This window comes from Giraffa tippelskirchi, chromosome 4, assembly GCF_054371585.1.
Source record: "Giraffa tippelskirchi isolate mGirTip1 chromosome 4, T2T-mGirTip1v1.2.pri, whole genome shotgun sequence".
Lineage (NCBI taxonomy): Eukaryota > Metazoa > Chordata > Mammalia > Artiodactyla > Giraffidae > Giraffa > Giraffa tippelskirchi.
Window position 1 is genome coordinate 110,274,231 of NC_137278.1, and position 25,434 is coordinate 110,299,664.

At 36.3% G+C, this 25,434-nt stretch overlaps 1 protein-coding gene across 4 annotated transcripts in view; it reads left to right on the forward strand.

The window, feature by feature from the left end:
• The window catches only part of NAV3 (neuron navigator 3), a 375,406-nt gene that overhangs the window by 344,364 nt on the left and 5,608 nt on the right, over positions 1–25,434 (forward strand). For all 4 annotated transcript variants that reach the window (XM_081483945.1, XM_081483946.1, XM_081483947.1 and 1 more), the window contains 9 exons: positions 1,543–1,640; positions 4,130–4,225; positions 4,499–4,667; positions 6,027–6,262; positions 15,216–15,370; positions 16,599–16,670; positions 17,236–17,432; positions 18,580–18,698; positions 22,928–23,131. In XM_081483945.1, coding sequence (XP_081340071.1) covers positions 1,543–1,640; positions 4,130–4,225; positions 4,499–4,667; positions 6,027–6,262; positions 15,216–15,370; positions 16,599–16,670; positions 17,236–17,432; positions 18,580–18,698; positions 22,928–23,131 — 1,346 coding nt within the window. The remainder of the gene's footprint in view (positions 1–1,542; positions 1,641–4,129; positions 4,226–4,498; positions 4,668–6,026; positions 6,263–15,215; positions 15,371–16,598; positions 16,671–17,235; positions 17,433–18,579; positions 18,699–22,927; positions 23,132–25,434) is intronic.

The following is a 25,434-nucleotide window of genomic DNA, read 5'->3' on the forward strand; positions in this document are numbered from 1 at the left end:
TATAACCCATTTTACAGATGAAGAAACCAAGACTTAGGGAAGTGATTACGATAATTAGTTCAGTAAGTGATAGGGCAGGTAATTCATCTTCTTTCTCACCATGGTATTCATTCCCAATGCCCAGCACAGTACCTGATTCCTTTGATGCTTAATAAATTATTATTTTAAATAATTATTTTTGAATATTTATGAACAGTTATGAATAATCGAACAAAGTACTAAAGAGGCGATTTGGTCATGAATTACAAGATACTTCGATGTGAATAATTAGCCACTTTAAAATTTTGAGAAAAAGAAGGCAAATTAAAATGACACTTAAGGAAGAGTTTTGAGCAGGATAAGCAAAAAGATGAGACCAGGAGGATGTTAATCTAGTAAAAAAAATTAATTCCAGTAAGGGAGATTGTCTTTGACAATTTAAAATTTTCTAGCAAAAAAATCTCCATATTCCTTAAACTCTAAATTTGTTTTTGATTGTTATGGTATTATGGCATTTTTTAAACTACTTTTTTTGCAAAATTGTGTATTCCAATTATTAAAGTAATAGAACCATTTTATTTTCAGAACCCATTTGATGAAATTGTTTCTGTTAATATAATGAATGATACAGTCAAAGTCCTTGTCTCTCTGAATTTACAATTTGAGCAATTGAGTCCTCTTGTCACCAGGCACATGTGATCTTCAACATGTAGCTAAGTTTCCTTTGTCCACAGAACACTATCTTCATATTAAATATGCCTCTATAATATCATCACTGTCAAAGAAAAACATATGTGGGATAGTTTGCCTTACTCATTCTCCAAACTGAACATTAATCTCATATACTATATTTAAAAAATTAATCTTTAATCACATCTAAAGTTGGTAGTATAAAGGTTAACTAGCTTTATCATGCTTCTGTAACTCCTAGCTGATTACTAGAAATATCATTTTTGTTTTGAAACTGTGCAGAAAGGGGACAGAAGAGCAATAATTAATATATTTGTGCAGGGCAGTATAATGCCATCATTGAAATTCAAAACATTACCTAAAATTACAGATATAAGGAAAAGTAGTCATATAGCTATGTTTGTACCAAATACTTGAAAGTAATTTCAGTTGACAGTCAATCTCAGCACCTTTGCATTCATAATTTCATGGGTTTTGAGCTTGGATATTTTCAGCTAGATAGAAAATCAGATTGCTTTTCAATTTGTCGCAGTTATAATGGTAACTAAATATTACTCAGGTATTACTCAGACCTGTGCATAATAGGAAAAGAAACCCCTTATTTCCTCATCTAATGTGATGGCCCAACACTTGGGTGAAGATCTTTGAAAATAGAAATAAAGTCTTAGATGAAAGCTTTCACCCAACCACAGCCACCCATCTTCTTGAAAGCTGATTTCACATGTGTTAAGTTAGAATGGATGGCAGAAAAAGTAAATATTCCCATTGAAAAATGTAAAACTGTGGCAGAGAAAATGATGACAGTAGACAAATCCGAACTAATGTGACTCTGTAATGTGTGTGTATTTATGTGTTTCTTTGAAAATTTGGTAGATATTTTGCTGGATGATCCTGGTGATTCAACTGGACATAAAGATGGCCGCAGTGTGAAAATCATAGTCTCCATAAGCAAGGGCTACGGTCAAGCAAAGGTATTTCTTTAAGTTCTTTATTACTGTGAATGACCATGAGTCAAATATATTTAAATATGAGTATTTGTTCTGATAAATATACTACCAGTATTCTTGCCTGGAGAATCCCAGGGACAGCGGAGCCTGGTGGGCTGCTGTCTATGGGGTCGCACAGAGTTGGACATGACTGAGCGACTTAGCAGTAGCAGCAACAGTGTTGGTCTTGGCATTGGCTTAATATCTTTATAAAAGCATGAAAGTTAGGGACTCAAAAGAAATGGAATCATCCTATAGATAGAAATGTGTCTCTGTACTTCATGTTTATTCACTGAAAAAAGTAGCCCTTGTCAGCCACCCTCATTCCTAAAACCTAAAAAAAACGCATGGCTTTCTTTGACATAAACATCTTATCTAACTAACTACAGGTGATATCTATGATATATAGTACCGTGTTACTAGAACTGTCAAGATAGTCTTTTTACAAACAGGAAACTATAAGCTATATGGCTATTCTAGACACTGAAAAGATAGATATATTTTATTAGACTCATTATAACAATGTCCATTAATGCTACTTGTGTGTATCATTTTTAAGCAAGGCCTTAGCTGAAAAGGCAAATATTTAATTTTTCTGGAATCAAATATTGCCTTCAAATTGGCAGTGCCATCCTGATCCTAGACTCTTCTTGAAACGAAAAATATTTTTTCAAATTGAATTTGTATTTCAGTGGCCAAAAATACAAATTTGTAAGTATCCAATTTTTTTTATCAAACAGAAGAGCAAAGAACTTTAGAATTTTAAGATAATTGAAGTATTTAAGTTTGAAAAGTGAGCTAGCAATTGTGAATTTTTACATTGAGCATATATTCCAAGAATTCTAATGCCATAAGCTTTCTGCTTGAGCTGCGGATCTGTGCCTGAATTTCCCATGTGGGTCTTTTTGTAAAAGACTATAATAGTCTCAGTGAAGCTTGAACGATCTCTGATTTAAAAGCAGCTGCTTAAAAGCACTGTAAGCATGTCCATTTTGACTCAGTTACATTAACACCAGAAAACAAGTTTTCTTTTTCAAAATAATTCTGAAAGACAATATTTCTGAATGTTAAAAAGTAGTTATCATAGTCTTATTGACTTACCATAACAAAATACTACAGATTGGATGGCTTAAACAATGGAAGTTTGTTTTCTCATGGTTATTCAGTCCAAGATCAAGGTGCTATCTGGTTTGGTTCCTGAAAAGGGCTCTCTCTTTGGGTTGCAAATGGCTCCATCTTGGCTATGTCCTCACAGGCCTTCCCTCAACATGTGTACTTGGGGAGAGAGAGATCTCTCTCTTACTTCCCCTACTTAGAAGGCTACAGATCCTATGATGTCAGACTCACTCTCGTAGCCTAATTTAACTCTTATTACCTCCTGCTGACTCCATTTCCAAACACCATCAATTGGGAGTTGTGGTTTTAATATATGAATTTGAGTGGAACAAGAACATTCAGTCTATATCAGTAGTTTAAAAATAACAGTGGTTTTGCTATGAATTTCTAACTTTTTTTTAAACAAATATTGGTTTCAGCTTATACCTAAGTAGTGGTGATAATCATTTACCCTTATAGAGTTAAGTGTTATAGATGAAGAAATGGAGGTCTGAACCAGCAAAGTGACTTGACCTAACATCACTTTTCTTAATTACATGGTAGATGTAGTTTCACTTTAGACTTTCATATTTGAAAAGTAAGCTAACCACTTTAATAGTTTTGCTATGAAATGAACCATGTTTATATTTAAAACACAAAAACCATACCAAAAACAAAAAAATCAAGTAAATGAAAGTTTTTGAGTTTTGAGATGTAATTTTGAAGATTCTCCAAGAATCTTCAAGGATTCCTTGTAATCCTATAGGATTTCCTGGCAAGTATTCTAAATATTGAATTTTCTGATACATTCAAAGTGGAACCTGAGTTGTGAATATATGAATGCCATACTACCATGGATAACTTTTTTTTCAAATTTGGATTCGATTTTAGAGATAATCTAAATAAAAAATAACCAACTGAGTTTTGGACTTAAAATTTAGATTTCAAAAATGTCAAGATGAGATTTTAGGACTCAAGATATAGTTCTGTTGCATCTCTATCACCATCTCCTTCCCACCAAGCTGTTTCTCTTCAGAAATGTACTTTCTCACTAAAATGGAATACTGTTCCCTCCTGGACCTTTCCTTTCTACTGAACAGGTCAAGAATCAGTTTTCCTTGGCCATACCACTTCATGTAATCTCTTTCTCTCCTGTTTTGTTGCCATTCCTCTTACTTTGCTTGTTAGTTAATTAGTCACTTTGGTTGCTTTGTTTGCTGGGGTATTTTGTATAATCCACTGTGTATGTCTACTATTATATAAACCATAAGTTTGATATATATTTTAGTGTTAATCACCACCAATATTAATATTTTTAGTAGATATAACAAAGCAAGATACAGTTGGGTTTTATCTTATTTTGTTTTGGTCTTACTTAGGATCAGAAGTCTCAGGCATATTTGATAGGATCCATTGGTGTTAGTGGAAAAACCAAGTGGGATGTCTTAGATGGTGTAATTAGACGTCTCTTTAAGGTATGTTGTACAAGATACCCTGATACTAATTTTCAAATGTGTTTCATTTTGGATGCTTCTCTTAGCTTTAATGGCATGTCCTTATCTGCTTTTCCTCTCCTGCATTTTAAATATTAAGGAAAGTTTTCTCTTTATGCTGTGTGATATTAATAGTTATTGTAGTACCCAGTTCTAAAATTCTTGACAGCTATTTTCATATCCCCATGAATTTTACACTGGTAGAAGAGTTGTACCTCTGTTTTGACTTTGCTTTCTTTGTGTATACAATTTTAGGAATATGTGTCCAGAATTGATACCTCCACTAGCCTTGGTCTGAGCTCTGACTGCATTGCCAGCTACTGCATAGGAGATTTAATTAGATCCCATAGCCTAGAAGTGCCTGAACTGCTGCCTTGTGGATACCTTGTTGGTGATAATAACGTCATCACTGTGAACCTGAAAGGTAAAAATAAAAATGGGAAAATAACCCACAATTGCATTTTTACCAATGTCTATTTCCCTTTTTTTTTTTTTTTTTTTGCAGTTTCACTTCAAATTTTCATATTTGAAAAGTAGGCTAACTAATAGTTTTGGTATGAAATGAACCATATTTATATTAAAAACACAAAAATCCAACTAAAACAAAAATTCAAGTAAGTTAAAGTCTTTGAGTTTTGAGATGTAATGCTGAAGATTCTCGAGGACTCACAGAGGAATGTGACTCATCAAATTTCAAATTTCTAGGTTTTCTACATTATCCTCTTTGATTTAGGGGAGATTTCTAAAAGTTTATTGTGTATTCTAAGGTAATGTATTCATCCCTATACATTCAATTTTAAAATATATACTCAGCAAGGGCTCCCCTGGTAGCTTAGATGGTAAAAAATCTGCCTGCAATTCAGGAGGCACAAGTTTGATCCCTGGATTGGGAAGATCCCTTGCAGAAGGGAATAGCTACCCAGTCAAGTGATCTTTCCTGGAGAATCACATGGACAGAGGAGCCTGGCAGGCTACAATCCATGGGGTCACAAAGAGTTGGACACAATGAAGAGACTAAGCACGTATTCAGTGAATACCCACTGGAGATAGAGAATGGAAGCTAAGAATCAGGGATGAGAAATTCTTTTTTTTTGAATAATGGGATTATTTCTAGGCAAATGGAATATCTCAAGTATCCTTGTCTCCATAATTTCTCGTTCACATTTATTAATGAGTTCAGAATACATCTATGTAACTATGGATTAATAGAGGGATTTGTCAATATTTGATTTTATGATTAAGATAGTTGAGTTAGTAAAAGAAGATACTGTTGCTCTCCTTAATTCTATGCCAAATATCACAATATATGTATTCTTCAAAAGCTTAATTGATGATTCAGCAGGGATGTATAATGAGAGCTAGAAGGAAGTAAAGAGAAGGAGGAAAGAGAGAGGAACACACATTTATACATTTTATTTTAATTTTTATATTTATGCTTAACAAAATTACCACCTTCAAAGAGAAGGATGATTCTTGATAAAATTCATAGTAATGCTTCCATTTTTCTGTGGAAACATTAGTAGGAAGCATGAAGTAGACAGGGGAGAGTGTCTCAGGAAAAACAAATGGCTTGCTTTCATTCATATGTTCACTCTGCCTTATTACTGATGTTTTGTCTTAAAATAGCAACACATGTTTGTGAGACAGAACTCTCGAGGAAAGTCTCTTGCAAGGATTGTTATTCCTACGGCTAACAAAGCCCAGTTGCCAGTTGACACTGTGTTTTAAATTCTAGCTTATGTAGAACCATAAGCCATTCTCTTCCCTTTGTTTCTCCCTTCAGGGGTAGAAGAAAACAGTTTGGACAGTTTTGTTTTTGATACTCTGATTCCTAAACCAATTACCCAAAGATACTTTAACTTGTTGATGGAGCATCACAGAATTATACTCTCAGGACCTAGTGGTACTGGAAAGACCTATTTAGCACATAAACTTGCTGAATATGTAATAACCAAATCTGGAAGGAAAAAAACAGAGGATGCAATTGCCACTTTTAATGTGGACCACAAGTCTAGTAAGGTAAGTCACAGACTCCTAAGACAACTGCTGCTATTTATCCGTAAGTGTATTACTCAACTAAGCTTTAAGATTATATGAAACTTCCATATTGTGCATGGAAATGTATCTATCTCATTGGCTAAGGCTAGAATCTGGAGAATGAATAAACCCTATTTTGTGAATTTGAATAAGACTGCTCAGTGGCATTCAGTTATCTAGTACTTTACATGCATTGGGAATTGACAGAAGAAAAGAACAAGGTCTCTATTGTCTAATTTCTCTTAGACATCCATTTAGGAACTGTTAGAGCAAAAAGAGATCCATGCAAATACTATAGAAGCAAGATGCCAGAACTCTTCCTGGAGGAATCAGAACTTTACAAAAGTCAATATCTGGTCTGGGTCATAATAAACAAGGAATTAACTGGAATATTGCAGCAATGGAAATTTGGCTATAATTAATGTATTCTAAGCAGAAAATCTGGGAGCGAAATTTGTTTACATCATTTTTCTATAGGGTTAGTGTGTAGGAACCTTAGGAAATTGAATAGTATTCCATTTCACCATCAACTAAGGTCTCAGTCAGTTCAGTTCAGTGGCTCAGTTGTGTCTGATTCCTTGCAACCCCATGGACTGCAGCATGCCAGGCTTCACTGTTCATTACCAAATCCCAGAGTTTACTCAAACTCATGTCCATTGAGTTGGTGATACCATCCAACCATCGCATCCTCTGTCGTCCCCTTCTCCTCCTGCCTTCAGTCTTTCCCAGCATCAGGGTCTTTTCCAATGAGTCAGCTCTTCACATCAGGTGGCCAAAGTATTGGAGTTTCAGCTTCAGCATCAGTCCTTCCAATGAATATTCAGGACTGATCTCCTTTAGGATGGACTGGTTGGATCTCCTTACATTCCAAGGGACTCTCAAGAGTCTTCTCCAACACCACAGTTCAAAAGCATCAATTCTTCAGCACTCAGCTTTCTTTATGGTCCAACTCTCCCATCCATACATGACTACTGGAAAAACCATAGCTTTGACTAGACAGATCTTTGCTGGTAAAGTAATGTCTCTGCTTTTTAATATGCTGTCTAGGTGGCTCATAATTTTTCTTCCAAGGAGCAAGCATCTTTTAATTTCCTGACTGCAGTCATCATCTGCAGTGATTTTAGAGCCCACAAATATAAAGTCTGTCACTGTTTCCATTGTTTTCCCATCTATTTGCCATGAAGTGATGGGACTGGATGCCATGATCTTAGTTTTCTGAATGTTGAGCTTTAAGCCAACTTTTTCACTCTCCTCTTTCACTTTCATCAAGAGTCTCTTTAGTTCCTCTTCGGTTTCTGCCATAAGCAGAAAGTGATGTCATCTGTGCATCTGAGGTTATTGATATTTCTCCAGCAATCTTGATTCCAGCTTGTGCTTAATCCAGCCTGGCATTTCTCATGATGTACTCTGCATAGAAGTTAAATAAGCAGGGTGACAATATACAGCCTTGAGGTACTCCTTTTCCTATTTGGAACTAGTCTGTTGTTCCATGTCTATTTCTAACTGTTGCTTCTTGACCTGCATACAGATTTCTCAGGAGGCAGGTCAGGTAGTCTGGTATTCCCATCTCTTGAAGAATTTTCCACAGTTTGTTGTGATCCACACAGTCAAAGGCTTTGGCATAGTCAAGAAAGTAGAAGTAGATGTTTTTCTGGAACTCCCTTACTTTTTTGATGATCCAATGGATGTTGGGAATTTGATCTCTTGTTCCTCTGCCTTTTCTAAATCCAGCTTGAACATCTGGAAGTTCACAGTTCACATACTGTTGAAGCCTGGCTTGGAGAATTTTCGGCATTACTTTGCTAGTGTGTGAGATGAGTCTATACTAAGGTCTAGTATACCAGAATTATCATCCTGAACACTCTAAGCTCTTAAATAGTCATGCTGCTGTTGCTGCTAAGTTGCTTCAGTACTAATACGTTCTACTAATAGTTACTAATTACGTTCTCAGTCAGTGCAGCCTGAGTTTCTCTTAGGAAACTATATCTGTTATTAGCAATACCTGGAAGTTACCCAGATGACACTGGGTCACTGTGATTTTTTTCAAAAATGACCTGGTTAAATAATCTAAACTGACCCAGTCTCACAGTATCTTCCCTCCTACAAATATTTAGAAAATAAACATGACTCCCCAAAGCAGCCCAAAACCACTAAATTCTTGAAAGACATTTAATTTAGTGAACAAAAATGCCCTAAAGGAGTAGTTCATTAAGTTCATGACATCGACCAACTGAGGAACCTAGGGCTGATTCTCGAATTTCTTTGTGCCTCAGTTTTCCCAGCGATAAAATGGGGAAAATAGTGAAGTTGTGTTAAGGACTCAAGGAGTGACTATCTGTGTATGTGAGAGAGAGAGACAGAGACAGGGAGAGAGAGAAAGAGAAACAATAGAAGCAGGGAAAGGAGAGAATAGTACACATAGCAAGTGCTAAGTGTTGCCCACAGTTACTAATTAGAGCTCTTGGCTCCAATAAGGATTGCTTATACAAATACACACAGACCCATACAAACCACCCACCCTTGTGACACACACAGACCTTTGTTCAAATTGTTTTATATGTATTTTTCAAGGAGAACAAAGTTGTGTATAAGGCAAAATGTTATCTCCTAATTATGACTCAATAGAGCACATGAATTCTGACTATATCCTTGGAATTCAGCACTATTCAGATTGTTGATGAACCAAACATCCTTTCAAGTAGAGAGAGACATGGCACCTGAGACAGGATATTGAACTCTTCTCTAAGTAAAAGCGGAAGACACAGTTGTTTGTTTGCTTCATCCTACATGTTTAATGCCTCCAATGAATTCTGGGTCTCCTCATAGCTTTATTTAAAAGCTTTAACATATTTTGTTTCTTTTCAGCCAAAATGATAAAAGAATTGACGTATCTTAATTACCTTGTGTTCTCTTTGATTTTTCCTTAATGTTAATGTGAAAGAGCTCTTTGGAAGTTATTTCCTTTCTGGAAAAAAAAAAGCAACTGGTTGGAAAATAGGAGAAGAATAGATTTATTAGAAGAAATGGTACTTTGATAAAGTTGGAGAATCACTTAAAGTCAAATTGTGAGTCAAGTTGACTGGCCTTCCTCAGGATATAATTTGACATGCTAAAATAAAGTAGAGTATCTTGCATTAGTTCTAAAATTTGCCTCACTCCATAATACACTGTTATATCTAAGTTATTTCTATTTCAGTTAAAAAATGTTTAGTGCTTGGAGGTGTTTTTAAGCAATAGCAATTTATATGGCCTTTAAAATTTGATCAAATACAGCCAGCACTCTTATTTTATACTTTTTCTGAATAAAATCACTTGTGCCATTATGAGGTCAGTTTAATCTTTGTTATTATAAAGCAATAAATAAAGCATGACAAAAGTGAACAGAAAGAATGATGCTAGAAAACAGTTACAGGAAGAAATCCATGGACAAATCACATAGCATTCATCACCAAGAAAGCACAAAATGCAACTAACAAATGTTTATTATTTCTTTATGATTGTAACATATGAATGAGCTGTCAGTAATGTTGGATACCAAGTCCTGGCCAGAGAATTTGGCCAGTTCTTGCCACATTGTTAGAGAATTTGCAATTATTTTCAGGGAGTTGATGGTATGTGAGAGTGGTATAGAAAATGGGAATGGCAGATTAGAATTGTGGGAGGGACAGCTGAGTGTCAATTTACTAAAGTAAAGGGTGAATAAGGTGTGAGATAAATTACTTCCCTGAGAAACAGAGCTGCGTAACTGCCGACATGCCTTGTGCTATGCTTTTGATATCTCTGAAGGGACAAAGGCACAAAATACTCACTGATTCCAAAAAAGTCCAACAATAAACCATCAAATGAAAAAAACAATCTTTTCATGTGTTTGGTGTCTCTGCATTTTACATTCTGTCCCTCTTCCCATTCTTCAAGCCCTCTCTTGAGCTGCCAGCTGGAATATTTTGATTGAAAGCAGGACACATAAACAATTACACTTTGTGACATTTGATATAATGGGCCCAGAAGGCTAGAGATGTATTTAGTAAAGAATATGTGGCCAGCTGAAGCCATTTGGAATGTTAGGTGGGAAAAGATCAGAAAGCTGGACTTGGCAGATTCATTTTGAGTGTGTCTAGAGTCAAAATGAGGGAAAGCAGTGATCAATAGTTTTTATGCAACCAATGTGTTCTGTGTATGTTTTCAAAGTATGGGATTCATCTCATTATCAATATCCATCTGGTAGATATACCTGGGTTTTTTTTCTGTCTTATTAGATCTTGAACATGAAACTTCTTATGCTAATGCATCAATACTTCAATCTAAGATTTTACCCCAGTTAAGCAAGAGTGAAGATCATGAAGTGATTTCAAATGGGGTTTAAAAAAAAAAAAACAAACCTCAAGTTATATGACTGAATTATTTGTATTTGCCTATGTCTACTTCTGACTGGTCCATACCTTTTATTAGATTCCCAAAGGAATCTGCTACCAGTCTCGAGACAAAAGAGAACTGTAATAGAATCTTACAGCCCTATTTTTTCAGAAATCACCCAGTGATTTCTTATTTACCAAATCCAAGACAAGCTTCTCCCCCTCCCTCTCCCCACGTCCCTCCCCCAACTGCCTCCCTGCTTCTCCTCTTCCTCTTCCTCCTCTCCCCTCACCTACCTCCTCCTTTCTCTCTTTTGATTTATGTATACCACATTACTATAATTGATCCCCCAGAAATTGTTCTCATTTTCATGATTATGAAATTCTCTCCTTGTTTCCTTCCTACCTTCTAGTAAGCTCCTTCTTAGTGTCATTCACTGACTGTTTTTCCTTCACCTTCCAGTGAATGAAAATATTCCTCAAAATTCTGTTCTCTTCCACTTCTGTTCTCATCTGGATAACTCCCTTGTTTGAACTTGTGTTGGTTCCAGTTGGACACTATTAGCCATGCCCGTCTTCCATATGGTAGACATTTCTGTTAGCTTACAGATAAGTTTCCATTAGTATAGTAAATATACATGTTTAGAAATGCCAATTTCAACTCTGAAAATGTATCACAAATGCATCTTCTTCTATCCATCTCTGCTATCACTACCCTCCCAACCAAATGAACACTCTATCACTTACCTGGGCTACTGCAGTTGCTTACTAACTGCTTGATTTACAACTTCCATTAAATTCCAATTCTCTCTCTCTGTCTCTTTTTGCTTTCACTTCATGGAAATATAATTAAATGCTGACCACTTTAAAATTCAGCTATGACTCCCCATTGCTGTCTGCTCTAGGTCAAAAATCTTCCCATACCTCTGTTATTCCTCTTGAGTCCCACAGTGTGTCTTGGCTTCAGCAATTTCAGTATTCTCTTGACTGATTTATCTTCTTTACAATATACTTGTTGTTGAGTTTCTCAGTTGTGTCTGATGCTTTGCGACCCCATGGGCTGCAGCAGGCCAGTCCTCTCTGTCCCTCACCATCTCCTGAAGTTTGCCCAAGTTCATGTCCCTTGTATTGGTGGTGCCATCCAACAGTCTCATCCTCTGACACCCTCTTCTCCTTCTGCCCTCCATCTTTCCCTGCATCAAGGACTTTTCCAATGAGTCAGCTGTTCACATCGGATGACCAAAGTACTGGAATTTCAGTTCAGCATCAGTTCAGGGCTGATTCCCCTTATGGTTGATGGTTTGATCTCCTCGCTGTCCAGGGGACTCTTAGGAGTCTTCTCCAGCACCACAGTTGGGAGGCATGAATTCTTCACCACCCCACCTTCTTGATGGTCCAACTGTCACAACTGTACATGACCACTGGGAAGACCATTGCCTTGACTATATGGACCTTTGTCAACAAAGGTAATGTTTCTGCTTTTCAACACCCTGTTTAGGTTTGTCATAACTTTCCTGCCAAGAAGCAAACATCTTCTGATTTCATGGCTGCGGTCACCATTAGAAGTTATTTTAGAGCCCCAGAAGAGGAAATATGACGCTACTTCCACATTTTCCCCCTCTATTTGCCATGAAATAATGGGGCTGGATGCCATAATCTTAGTTTATTCTTAGTATTTAGTTTTAAGCTGGCTCTTTCACTCTCTTCCTTCACTCTCATCAAGAGGCTCTTTAGTTCCTCTTTGCTTTCTGCCATTAGGGTGGTATCATCTGCATATCTGAGATTGTGGCTATTTCTCCTGCCTATGTTGATTCCAGCTTGTAACTCATCCAGCACACCTTTTCTCATGATGTGCTCATAGTATAGAGTTAAACAATATACTTACCTCAGGTCAAAATCATGATTCTGGCTACATTACTCAGATCTCCAGAATAGTCAATGTTTCTTCACTGTCAGTAGGAAAAGTCCAGTAGTCTTACCAATCATTCAAAGTTACAAACTTTTCTTTCCAATTTATTTACAACTCTTTCAGAAAACATATACTACTGGTACTTTCCTACATGGAGCTCATATTTTTGTGTTTTGCCTTTGTTTGTCTCTATGTGGAAAGCTATTCTTTCATTTTTAAGCATCAAAATATTACCTAACCTTTAGAATAAAAGGTTAATAGCAAATAATACTGGAGAAGGCAATGGCAACCCACTCCAGTACTCTTGCCTCGAGAATCTCATGGATGGAGGAGCCTGGTGGGCTACAGTCTGTGGGGTCACAAGGAGTCAGACATGACTGAGCAACTTCACTTTCACTTTTCACTTTCATGCACTGGAGGAGGAAATGGCAATCCACTCCAGTGTTCTTGCCTGGAGAATCCCAGGGATGGGGGAGCCTGGTGGGCTGCCATCTATGGGGTCGCACAGAGTCAGACATGACTGAAGTGACTTAGCAGCAGCAGCAGCAGCAAATAATACTGCCACCAGAAAGTCTTTCCCAGAAGCTACAAATAATCTTTATATGCAGTGAACAAAATCTTTTTTGTATACTCTTTTGAGGTAATGTATTATTTTTCACTATGTATTGTAGTTATCTGCATATTGTATGTGCCTAACCTACTCAAGGCAGTAAGCATCTTGATTGGTTTTTCCATTTCTAATTTATCATCCTATCCTTCAAGCATCTTCATTAAAAGACACTTGCTCCTTGCAAGTAAAGCTATGACACCTACACAGCATATTAAAAAGCAGAGACATTACTTTGCTAACAAAGGTCCATATAGTCAAAGCTATGGTTTTTCCAGTAGTCATGTATGGATGTGAGAGTTGGGCCATGAAGAAGGCTGAGCATCGAAGAATTGATGCTTTTGAAATGTGGTGTTGGAGAAGACTCTTGAGAGTCCCTTGGACTGCAAGGAGATCAACCCAGTCGATCCTAAAGGAAATCAACCCTGAATATTCATTGGAAGAATTGATGCTGAAGCTGAAGCTCCAATACTTTGGCTACCTGATGCTAAGAGCTGACTCATTAGAAAAGATCCTGGTGATGAGAAGGATTGAAGGCAGAAAGAGAAGGGGACAGCAGAGGATGGGATGACTGGATGGCATCACCGCTTCAATGGACATAAGTTTGAGCAAGTTCTGAGAGATGGTGAAGGACAGGGAAGCCTGGTATGCTACAGTCCATGGGGTTGCAAAGAGTTGGACATGACTGAGCTACTGAACAATGACAAATCCTTCATGTATATGTTTTCTTTGATAAATTCTCTACCCTTGTGAAAACAACAGCATATGATGGTGTTTGTGTTTATATAGTAAAATCCAAATTTCTCTGCAAGGATTCAGTCTTCTCTGTTTTCTTTCTCGTTGAGATCACTACTACCATGTGCCATTTTCTGCAAAAGCAGAACACTAATATTTCTTCAAACACATCACACACTCATATCTTCCAGCTCTTATGCTTTACTCTTTACTCTTCAACTATACCTCCCACCCCCATAGCCTATTTCTCTGAACCTTAAATCTGAATTAAATAACTCTCTTTATTTTTTTTATAGTGTTTTGTGTATCTCACTTATCATACTGCATTGTGATTTACTTGTTGGCCTGCCATTTTGTTTGTCAACTCCAATGCCTGGAATATAGAAGTAAGGTCTAAATCCTTGATGCCAGAGTACCTGGCACATAGTAGGCACTTGCTAAATCTGTGTTGAAAGAGTGAAAAACTGCATACTTATCGTTTGGAATTCTATTCATTATTTTCAGGATCCATCATGAAATTGATTTTAACCCTGCTCAAGATTTACAAATTGAAAATGTCATTGTAAATATGCAAATATTATGGAAATGCTCTTACTGATTAGGATAATTCTAAGAAACGTAATTATGTTTCTGGCCTACCCATCTGTGACAGCAATCAGTGAACTGGTTATCATATTTAGATTAAAAGCTATTAGAAAGGAAAAATACCTGTAAAGAACCAAGAAACTTAATAAATGCTAAATGCTAATGTCAAGTGACCCAAAGAAATATAACAACTTTTGTCTTTGTTTTAAACTACAACAGTTGCATGCAGATAATAAATCAGTCAGTCAAACAACCAACCAACCAACAGGGCTGTATTTTCAGATGCACCTCATCAAAATGATTAAGACGTTTAGAGTCTAAATGGAAATTTAGGGATATCATTTTGGATTTAGTCTGCTAAAATCCAGTTTTATAATTATATCCAAAGTAAGAATGGAGTCTCAATATTTATGGTTTACTATAAGAGCTCATATCAAGAATTCTTTTTTTTTTTTTTTTTTTGCCCTTCTTCCAGGGAGAGGAAAACTGAGAAAATGTCCTTGTGTTTACAGTTTTATATTTGCTTCAGATGTTCTGTACTGGCTTTTCTCTTTCCTTTAAAAATGTACCCTTTCAACATTATATGTTTTTTGCTTTGTAGAATAAGATTTTATATCAATGGAATGGTCTATGAGTTTTAATCACAGAACTCAGATGGAAGACAAAATGCATTATTCCTAAACTATGAATTGCTTACCATTAGTATGAATTTACCATTGATATGTTTGTTTTCTTTATTTTTTAAAGGAATTGCAACAGTATCTAGCTAACCTGGCTGAACAATGCAGTGCTGATAATAATGGTGCAGAGCTTCCAGTTGTAATAATTCTTGATAATCTTCATCATGTGGGCTCTTTGAGTGATATCTTCAATGGTTTTCTCAACTGTAAATACAATAAATGGTATGCTTGAAATATTTTGAATGATGAAATATGAAAAATGGTGATCAAATTTGCATTCTTGTGCCTTTATTCCTTTTTAGATCTATAGTGGATGCCATTAATTTGAAAAGTCTTCATTACTATTATACCATATTTGCAAAGAATCTCTGTGTATCCCTTATAACGTCTGTTTATTCATTCAACAACTGTGTCCCAGGTGCTTTTATAGCAACAGTATTTACCTGATGATATTAACTTCTACATGTATGCTAAAAGTCTGGAAGACTATTATCAATAACAGAATGTTTGAATCAGGAATATTAAGAACTAGAACGAGGTTATGTGATGTGATATGAAAGTCGCTCAGTCATGTCTGACTCTTTGTGACCCCACAGACTATACAGTCCATGGAATTCTCCAGGCCAGAATACTGGAGTGGGTAGCCTTTCCCTTCTCCAGGATATCTTCCCAACCCAGGGATCGAACCCAGGTCTCCCACATTGCGGGTGGATTCTTTACCAGCCGAGCCACAAGGGAAGCCCTATTATTGACTATTATCAGTAACAGAATGTTTGAATCAGGAAAATTAAGAGCTAGAATGAGGCTATAGAACTAGTTCATTTTTAGTCCAGAGTAAAGTTTAAATTCAACCTTCCTGTAGAAGTAAATTTATCACATTCAGATATACCTTTGTCCTTAGTGATTCTAATATTTAACTATTTACATGAGAGAAAAGGTTAAAGTAGGGTATGAAAAATCTGAAAAGATTTTTAAGGTGCATTGTAGTATGACCTCTAAAAAAGAACATATAAGAACAACTGCATAAATGTTAGTTTCAATGGTGCAAGTATCCCAGTTATCTCTGCTAGAAATATGAAATAATAAAGGAAAAATTAATGAATTGGATTATAAGCAACAGAATCATAAGATGTTAGAGTGGGATGAGATCCCTATGATTATTCTATCTAATCTCTTTATTTTATATATGAGTAAACATGGGATTAGAGAGGGAAAATGGTTAAAATGATTTGCCTAGGATGCCAGAGCTGAAATTGGAACCCCAAATCTTAATTTCTACTTCAGTGATCTTTGTCATTGTCCAGCCTAACATTATAACATTACCCTTTTACAGCATAATGTTAAAATGGAAGAATACATGTTTATCCAAGTTGTTTCCTGAGATAATTTTAATGTATTAATATCTTTTACCTTTAATGCGTATAAATTTTGTTTTCTTTTTTTTCCCCAGTCCATATATTATTGGAACAATGAATCAGGGAGTTTCTTCATCACCAAATCTAGAGCTACATCACAATTTCAGGTAAAAATAAGTTGGAATGGTTTGTATTGTCTCTTTGCTGTTTGCTTTTGGTGGTTGTTTTTTTTCCAATTGTACACTGACGAATCGGTAACCTGGGGTGTGGAAATAATTCTCACTTCTTCTGACACTCTTTCTCAAGCAGACATTTTGTGATCCCTGACCTATAATCAGAAGTGTTTCTTTAAAAAAGAAGAAAATAGAAATGTTTTTCCTGCTCACTGTGTCACGGCAAAAGTAGAACACTTTTCTTCTAAATGTGAGAAATGTGAAGAGAGTTCCTATTTCAGGATTTGTGATTCTCCTACAGAAGAGTGCTCAGCGTGCACACGCCCACTCACTGCTGTGACGCACATGAGCTTCTCTTTAGCTCAGAAAGAAAAGTTACATACAGTTTAGCTCTAATGTTAATAGACTGTCTCATCTCTTTGATCATTAACATATGGCCTTCAACTGAAATAGGAATGTTATTGCTTTATATTGGAGAGAGAATCACTGTGGACTTAAAGTTTAATTTATATAACGATTTCTGGGTTTTGGTTTTGATTTTTTTATTTTCTTTTTATAGGTGGGTACTATGTGCAAACCACACAGAGCCAGTGAAAGGCTTTTTAGGCAGATATCTTCGAAGGAAACTGATAGAGATGGAAATTGAAAGGAACGTTCGCAATAATGACCTAGTCAAAATTATAGATTGGATTCCTAAGACGTGGCATCATCTCAACACTTTTTTGGAAACACACAGTTCTTCTGATGTTACAATTGGTGAGTTCCAAAACTGCAGTATGCCATTTTCCAGGAACTAAGAGTACTTGGTAAAGATAGCCAGATTGGAAGTACAAAATAACAACTGAAGCTAATGTTTTTGAAGCTTCCAAAAATTTAAGTTTTCTATTTTTTTCCTTCTGAAAGTTTGCCTTCAAGCTTTGTGTCTTTTCATCTGACTATTACAGTTTACTGAGGCTTCCCAGGTGGCACTATTGGTAAAAAACCTGCCTACCAATGCAGGAGACATAAGAGATGTGGGTTCAATCCCTGGGATGGGAAGATCCCCTGGAGGAGGGCATGGCAACTGACTCCAGTATTCTTGCCTGGAAAATCCCATGGACAGAGGAGCCTGGAAGACTACAGTTCTTAGGGTTGCAAAGAGTCTGACATGACTGAAAAGACTTAGCACGCACACAAGCATGAGACTTAGCTAACATCAACTAATGTAGGCAACTATATTAGTTTAATATAGACAACTAAAAGTCAAGTAGCCATGTGAAATAAATTATATCTTTTTAGAGTATCATTTTTATGCTAAAAGCAAATTTTAGCTTATAGTGCATATCAATTATAGGTGTGAGAGAAGATTTTATTTAAAGATAATTTAGGTGTTTTATATTTTCCTGAAGATAAAATTGTTTGAATTATTTGTCTTGAGTTGGCATAAAGATTTTTATTTTTATATTCCTTCTTAAATTGCACACAAAAAAAGTCCCCCTTTCCTTGCTGTGGATCAGAAAGATATTCTCACTAAAGACACAGTGTAGAAAGAATTAGGACAATTCTACAATTGGGATCAGAAGACCACAGCAGAGGCCCACTTCTGGCACATAATGACATATTTTATATTTGACAATTCATTCCATCATAGTTTTGTTGTTTGTAAAATGGAGCAGATTGACTGAATTATGACCTTTAAGGTTTCTCCTAATAGTAAAATGTTATGTGTTAGATTAAGATTTTAGGAGGCTCCTGAAGATGGATCTTCAGTAAAGCACTGATAATAATTAAGCTGACCAAGATTATAATTTTCTAAGAATCCTGTAAGAAACATATTAATTCCCCCAGAACAGTGTCTAAATATGTGTTTAGATTGCTAAATACAAGGATTCTCAAAAATGGTTTATTATTTCTTTCTTCTCAGGCCCTCGACTTTTCCTTTCTTGTCCCATGGATGTAGAAGGTTCTAGAGTATGGTTTATGGATCTCTGGAACTATTCTTTGGTACCTTATATTCTGGAGGCAGTGAGAGAAGGTCTGCAGGTACAGTACTCAATTTTCTTAACTGTTTTAAAAAACCACATGAAAAAAAAATCATCCTTTAAAAGCAAAAAAAAACAAACAAAATCATTTCTCTGATTTGTGCAGAAAAATAAAGGTAGCTTGAAAGAACAAATAGTTTCTAATACATTTTTTCTGAGAATAAATATGTAGGAGAAAGAATTCCAACAAGACACATCGAAGGCCAAATTTATTGCCATTGGAATTTACAAACTGCTCTTATTAGATAGCTAGTTAATTGCACAGTTCTGTGTCTTATAAAACAGGCATGTTTATATGGACCTTGGTCATTTGTTCTCTTCCTCTTCTTTTTTTTTTTTTTGATTATGCCACACAGCATGCGAGATCTTCCCTGACTAGGGATGAAACCCATGCCACCTGCAGTGGAAGCACTAGATCTCTAGGAAATTCCCCATTTATTCTCTTCTTATATAATCTGTAGCAAGTAGTTTGTGCTTACATTAATAGATTCCCTGCTTTAGGATGTTTCATTGTTTGAAACCCTTTAACATCCCTTGCAAAATCCCTTTCTGTTTTTAAAAGTGCTCCAAATCTAAGGCATTTGATTTTTAAAAACTGTGCTAGGTTGGTTTAGCAGCATCTCTGCTCCTCCCTCATCTACCTTACATCATGAGGCCCTGCAACCATCCCTTCTATTTACTCTTAACTAAGAAATCAAAATATATCCCTAATAAGAAAACCCTTTTTCAACAAAATATATCATCCTTTTTCCATAAGTCTTGATTTTTTTTCCCTTATCTTGTGTGAATTTTTTCAAGATTCGTGTTATATAATCAGCAAACTTGTGGCAGAAAAGTCCAGTCATCTTTACAATAACTCAGCCAAGGTTTAGGCAGTTTTTGCTTTTCTGTTTCTCAGTTTTAGGCATCTCTATTTCTGGTTAAATCACAAGTGCTGCTAGAACTAAGATATACTTCATGCTTTTCACATTTTGTCATCTGCAGTTCTGTGTTAAGTCTTTATATCACTGTCTAAAAAAATTGGTTGTCTATTTTCCTTCATTTCACTTCTTTTTACTTCCTTATGCTTTCCTCACCTTGTAGAAGGGCATGGCAGTGATTTAGAACTAACAGGATGGTGAATGTGATGAATATTATGAGGATGTTCTGAACGTACAGAGGTAACGATCCTAGAGAATGCTATCAACTGGTTCTACCTCAGATTTAAATAACTCAGTTTCATATTTTTAATGGTACAAGCCAAACCAGTGTGAGAAAATGTCTCCAACAAAGTTAAAGACTGTGCCAAAAGTTTTTATTTTCAAGTATAACATAGCACATGTCAAGATTCCTCTAAAACTATTATGCTATCTCAGAAGTGAGTTGGGTCTCATGGTTTCAATTATTTGTTCCAAAAACATCATATATTTGTATAAAAATTTATTTAAAATATTCATGAGGTCATGATTTTTAAATTAATATTTAAATTAATTATCTGTTCCTCTAGATACTATTTCAGCATTAGTGAACTATTATCCAAATCTTTATATATCAAATTTTCCTTATTTCTTATTCATTTGCTAATACATCAGAAGAATTAGAAGGGTTTTAAAAACTCAAAAACAGTAATACCTAAAAATCCTTAAATCTCACTTTTTAGAAGTATGTAGCATTTTTATGGCATCCCACTCCAGTACTCTTGCCTGGAGAATCCCATGGACAGAGGAGCCTGGTGGGCTGCAGCCCATGGGGTCGCTAAGAGTCGGATACGACTGAGCGACTTCACTTTCACTTTTCCCTTTCACGCAATGGAGAAGGAAATGGCAACCCACTCCAGTATTCTTGCCTGGAGAATCCCAGGGACGGCGGAGCCTGGTGGGTTGCCGTCTATGGGGTCACACAGAGTCGGACACGACTGAAGCAACTTAGCAGCAGCATTTTTAATATTCAAATCATTATTTATAAAGCACCATCCTGAGAATTATCATTCGATAAAAATTCCCTTTAAATAAAGTCATAATCACTAAGATAATACCAGTTCCCCTAGCTGAGAGATACTCCAAAAAAATTTTTTTTGAGGAGGAATAAAAATCTCAAGTTTTCTGCTGTGGTGCTGGATGTTTGTTAGTAGGTTAGAGTGAAAGTTGAATCAATCACAACATAGGGAATAGCTGAGGCTTGTGGGGAACAGAGGTGGCAGGAGGCAGATACAACACTTTGAGAAAAAAAAGGAAAAAACCCTTTGGTGAGTAGAGAGTTATCACCGCTATTGAAGGATATGCTGGACTGGAAGTCTATTGGCAGATGATGTTCTTAGGATAGTCCATATGTGACTTCTGGAGGAACAGGAAGAAGAGAAATCACATATGTCATAAACCATTTTCTTGAATCTGCTGGCAACAAAGAACAATGAACTGGAACAAAAGGTGGAAAAATAAAGCCTGATTGCAAAGATGAAAATCTGAGTTGAGAGGAATAGAATAATTTCTCTTCAAATGAAGGCTGATGCTTTGGTGGGGAACTGTGGGGCAAATACTCTTTGCCAGATGTTCTAGTTCGAAAAAACACTATGATGCACTGGATCCTGATTTTTATTCTGATGATTCTATCTTTCTTGAAATGGCAGCAATCAGATCATCTCCTTCTGAATATTTAAATGTCTCTTCTTTCATTTCATTTTCTATAACATCTACTTTACTCTTAAATACAGAATTGAGCCTATTTACCTTTTTATTGGTCACCCCCAATTTTGCTGTCCATGATGATTCTGGACATCAATTGATTCTGCTAGACTTTCATATTCTTTTTGTAACATTTCCATTCCAAAATTAATATACTTTCCTTCAACTAGTGAAGTTGTATAGCAAGTTGTATAGCAATCTATGTAGATTTTTAACTGAGACACAATTTCTGCTCCAAAATAATAGAACTACTAAAAAAAAAAAAAAAACAAAACTGATTACTACCCCTACTGTTATCCCCTAGATGTGCAGATATCAAGACCTGAACTTTTTTTTTCTTAAGGCAAGCCTGCCACAACCCCATGCGACTTCTCCAGGAAAACTCAAAAGACAGTTCCAGGCAGACTGTGGGCCTGTCATGGCCTCAGCATCCGCCATTTTGTTTTTGTCTCACTGAAGCACAACAAACCACATAGAACACTTCCCGCTGGTATTCGGTGCCGTCTGGGACCAAAGATACACCTAGTAACCAGAATTGCCCTCAGCAGAGTAGGAAAGTCCATCAAAGAACTAGTGTACCTATGTTACTGCCCTCTACTCTTAATTTTATCCTCTCTTTCTATGCCTCTGTGGTTTGTACTTTTTATTTTTATTTTTCCCAAGCCCACCAACCTCTGTGCCTCAGTGTGCTGTTTCTAGTTTGGTTTTGGCTTTGCTTCCAGTTTAAAAATTTTTTAGCATCGCTTGCGTTCATCTGCCCTCTACTCCACTACCCATATTTTAACCAGGTTTTATAATCTCTTTCTTATTAACTTTCTTCCTCCAGAGGAGTTCTGACAAAGTTTTCATTTCCAATAATTTTCCTCTATACTAGTGGTCTTACAAACAAATATCTCAAAGAAGTTTTAATAGAAAGCAATGAGATTACAGAGGAAATTAATCTGATGGAAATGGTTGTCAGGGAAAGGATACTTATTTTAAGGAAAATCTGAGTAGAATGAAGTAGAGAAAAGAAATATCTTTTATTCATCATCTTTCCAAAGTACACTTTAGTAAATAAAGGTATTTAGTGTCTAGCATGAATCTTTTTATTTATCTATTACTGGAACTTTCCTTTCTCATTGTTAAGCTTTCATTTAGTTTGTAAAATTACTAACAAAGATAAATGTTGGGTAGTCATTTCTTCATGTATTTAAAGTAAACCTCCCTCATGCTCTTCCCCAAATGCTGACCACCTATTCTAGATGTTCAGATTTATTTTGTCTAGCTTTCAAGTTTAAAGTGAACTACACAGACAGATAGTTTAAAATCTGGGAAATAGCATGTGGACACTTCATTCCCCTGAAAGTCCCATAGGGACTCAGTGTGCAATTAGTAGTCACCTCTGTACTGAACAGAGATGCAGGGAATTCCCTGGTGGTCTGGTGGTTAGGACTCCAGGCTTTCACTGCTGAGGGCCCCGGGTTCAATCCCTGAGCTGGGAACTAAGATCTTGCAAGCTGCATGGCACACACACACACAAAAAAAAGGAATTCATTTTGTATGTGCTAAATATGTGATCACTTTTTAGATGTATGGGAAACGAGCACCTTGGGAAGATCCCTCCAAGTGGGTGCTTGATACATACCCATGGAGCTCAGCATCTCTGCCTCAGGAAGGCCCAGCATTACTTCAGCTGCGTCCAGAAGATGTTGGGTATGAGGGCTGTGTATCCGCAAAGGAAGCTACAACCTCAAAGCACACTCCACAAACTGACACAGAGGGGGATCCCCTGGTAAGAAGCTGATGTTTGATTCTTCCTGTCTAATCTTGACTACAGCGTGTGGTCACTAGTATTTAGTCATTTGCATCAGAGACATTAATTGGTTTTCCTGGGTAATATTTGAGATTGTCCTGATGTTGATACTCAGTTTTCAAATTTTTACCTTTGGCCTACTTTCATTGGGTGAAACTCTTAAAACAAAAGACCAAACTTGTATACTTAAAAATAATCAAAAACACTTAAACCAGGCCGAGCTCTGAGGCCATAATTTTTCTTTTATTAAGCAGAAAATTATATAAATAAATAAACTTCAAACATTGCAGGACTCAATTTATTAGGTATATAAGAAAAAGCTGAATTTTGTTCTAAAATAACAAAAAAAAGAATATAATCTATACTTGAAGGACTAAAGAATATTTTACATGTATCAATTTTACATTTTACATGTAAAATTTAGTCTAACTAAATTTAGGATTGGTACTCCATTGCCAACAGTAGAGAAGCATGAACTGACTTGGGAATTAGAGGGCCATTGTTCCCTGCCTTGCTCAGATTGCATTCTTGGAAGTCATACCATAAGTCAATAAAACCCCGAAGCATGAATACTCGGGAAATACTAAGCACATGCTGTTCCTAGTAAAATAACTTTATTTTCATATGTATTTTTTTTTTTTATTTTTAGAGATGACTTTCCATAAATTTGTCTCAAATGTAATGTGTTTGTTAGCTTACTATTCTGGCTAAAGAAATCACTGAATAACCAATACAGTAAGAAGACATGCTGAGATAAAGGTCCTTATGTTACTTAAACAGAAAAGGAAATGATTAAATCATAGTCTGTAACCATACCTAAAGATATAAAATTATGACTTGATACTTTGTCGAATATCCTTACATTAATAACCGCAACACATATACATCATCGTCATTTAGGTTGACCATTTTGAACATCTTGGAATTTACATGTGACCCATCTGATAAAGTTTTATGATTTTTTTTCCCGATAAAATGCATGCACACAGAAGATTTCCCATACTATTTCAAAAAGTTCCATAAAGTCACAAGAAATATACATTGACCTACTTAGAGCCCAGGGATCTCTTATTTAAGACATTTGATATAAACTATAAACTTCTTGGTGCTTCCCTTGTAGCTCAGCTGGTAAAGAATCCCCCTGCAATGCAGGAAACCCCACTTCAATTCGTGGGTCAGGAAAATCCACTCGAGAATGGATAGTCTACCCACTCCAGTATTCTTGGCTTCCCTGGTGGTTCAGCTGGTAAAGAATCCACCTGCAATGCGGGAGACCTGGGTTCTATCCCTAGGTTGAGAAGATCCCTTGGAGAAGGGAACAGCTACCTACTCCAGTATTCTGGCCTGGAGAATTCCATGGACTATATCCATGGGCTTGCAAAGAGTTGGACATGACTAAGCGACTTTTACTTTCATAAACTTCTTGAGGGCCTGAACTCATATTTTTATGACAAATATCTGGCCCTTTAGCTCATACACAGCTAAATAACTAAACAACAGTGGTGGTGAAATTGGTTTGAATTCCACAAAACTGTGACTGTACACTAAGTAATTCCTGATCAGTTCAGTTCAGTCACTCAGTCATGTCCGACTCTTTGTGACCCCATGGCCTGCAGCACGCCAGGCCTCCCTGTCCATCACCAACTCCTGGGGTTTACTCAAACTTGTGTCCATTGAGTCAGTGATGCCATCCAACCATCTCATCCTCTGTCGTCCCCTTTTCCTCCCACCTTCAATCTTCCCTAGCATCAGGGTCTTTTCAAATGAGTCAGTTCTTCACATCAGGTGGCTAAAATATTGGAGTTTCAGCTTCAGCATCAGTCCTTCCAATGAATATTCAGGACTGATTTCCATTAGGATGGACTGGTTGGATCTCCTTGCTGTCCAAGGGATTCTCAAGAGTCTTCTCCAACACCACAGTTCAAAAGCATCAATTCTTCAGCTCTCAGCTTTCTTTATAGTCCAACTCTCACATCCATATGTAATAGAGAAAAAAATAAGCCTTACAGTACAAACATGGGTTATTTCTTCTGAATTTTTTATAATTCCAGTTCTCCCTTTGCAGTTTCTCATACAGTTCCTGATAAAGGTAAGGTGTTTATAAAGTTTGTTTTCAGGGTTACTCTATAGAGTATGGTACGTTTAGGGGATCTCCTAAATTTTCCAGTTCACACAGTCCTGGTGAGCTAAACCCATTAATCACTGTTTTCCCTGACTCCAGATGTTCTTATCTTCTACTTTAGAAAAGAGATCAGAATCTTTACATTCTGAAAGAGAATTTG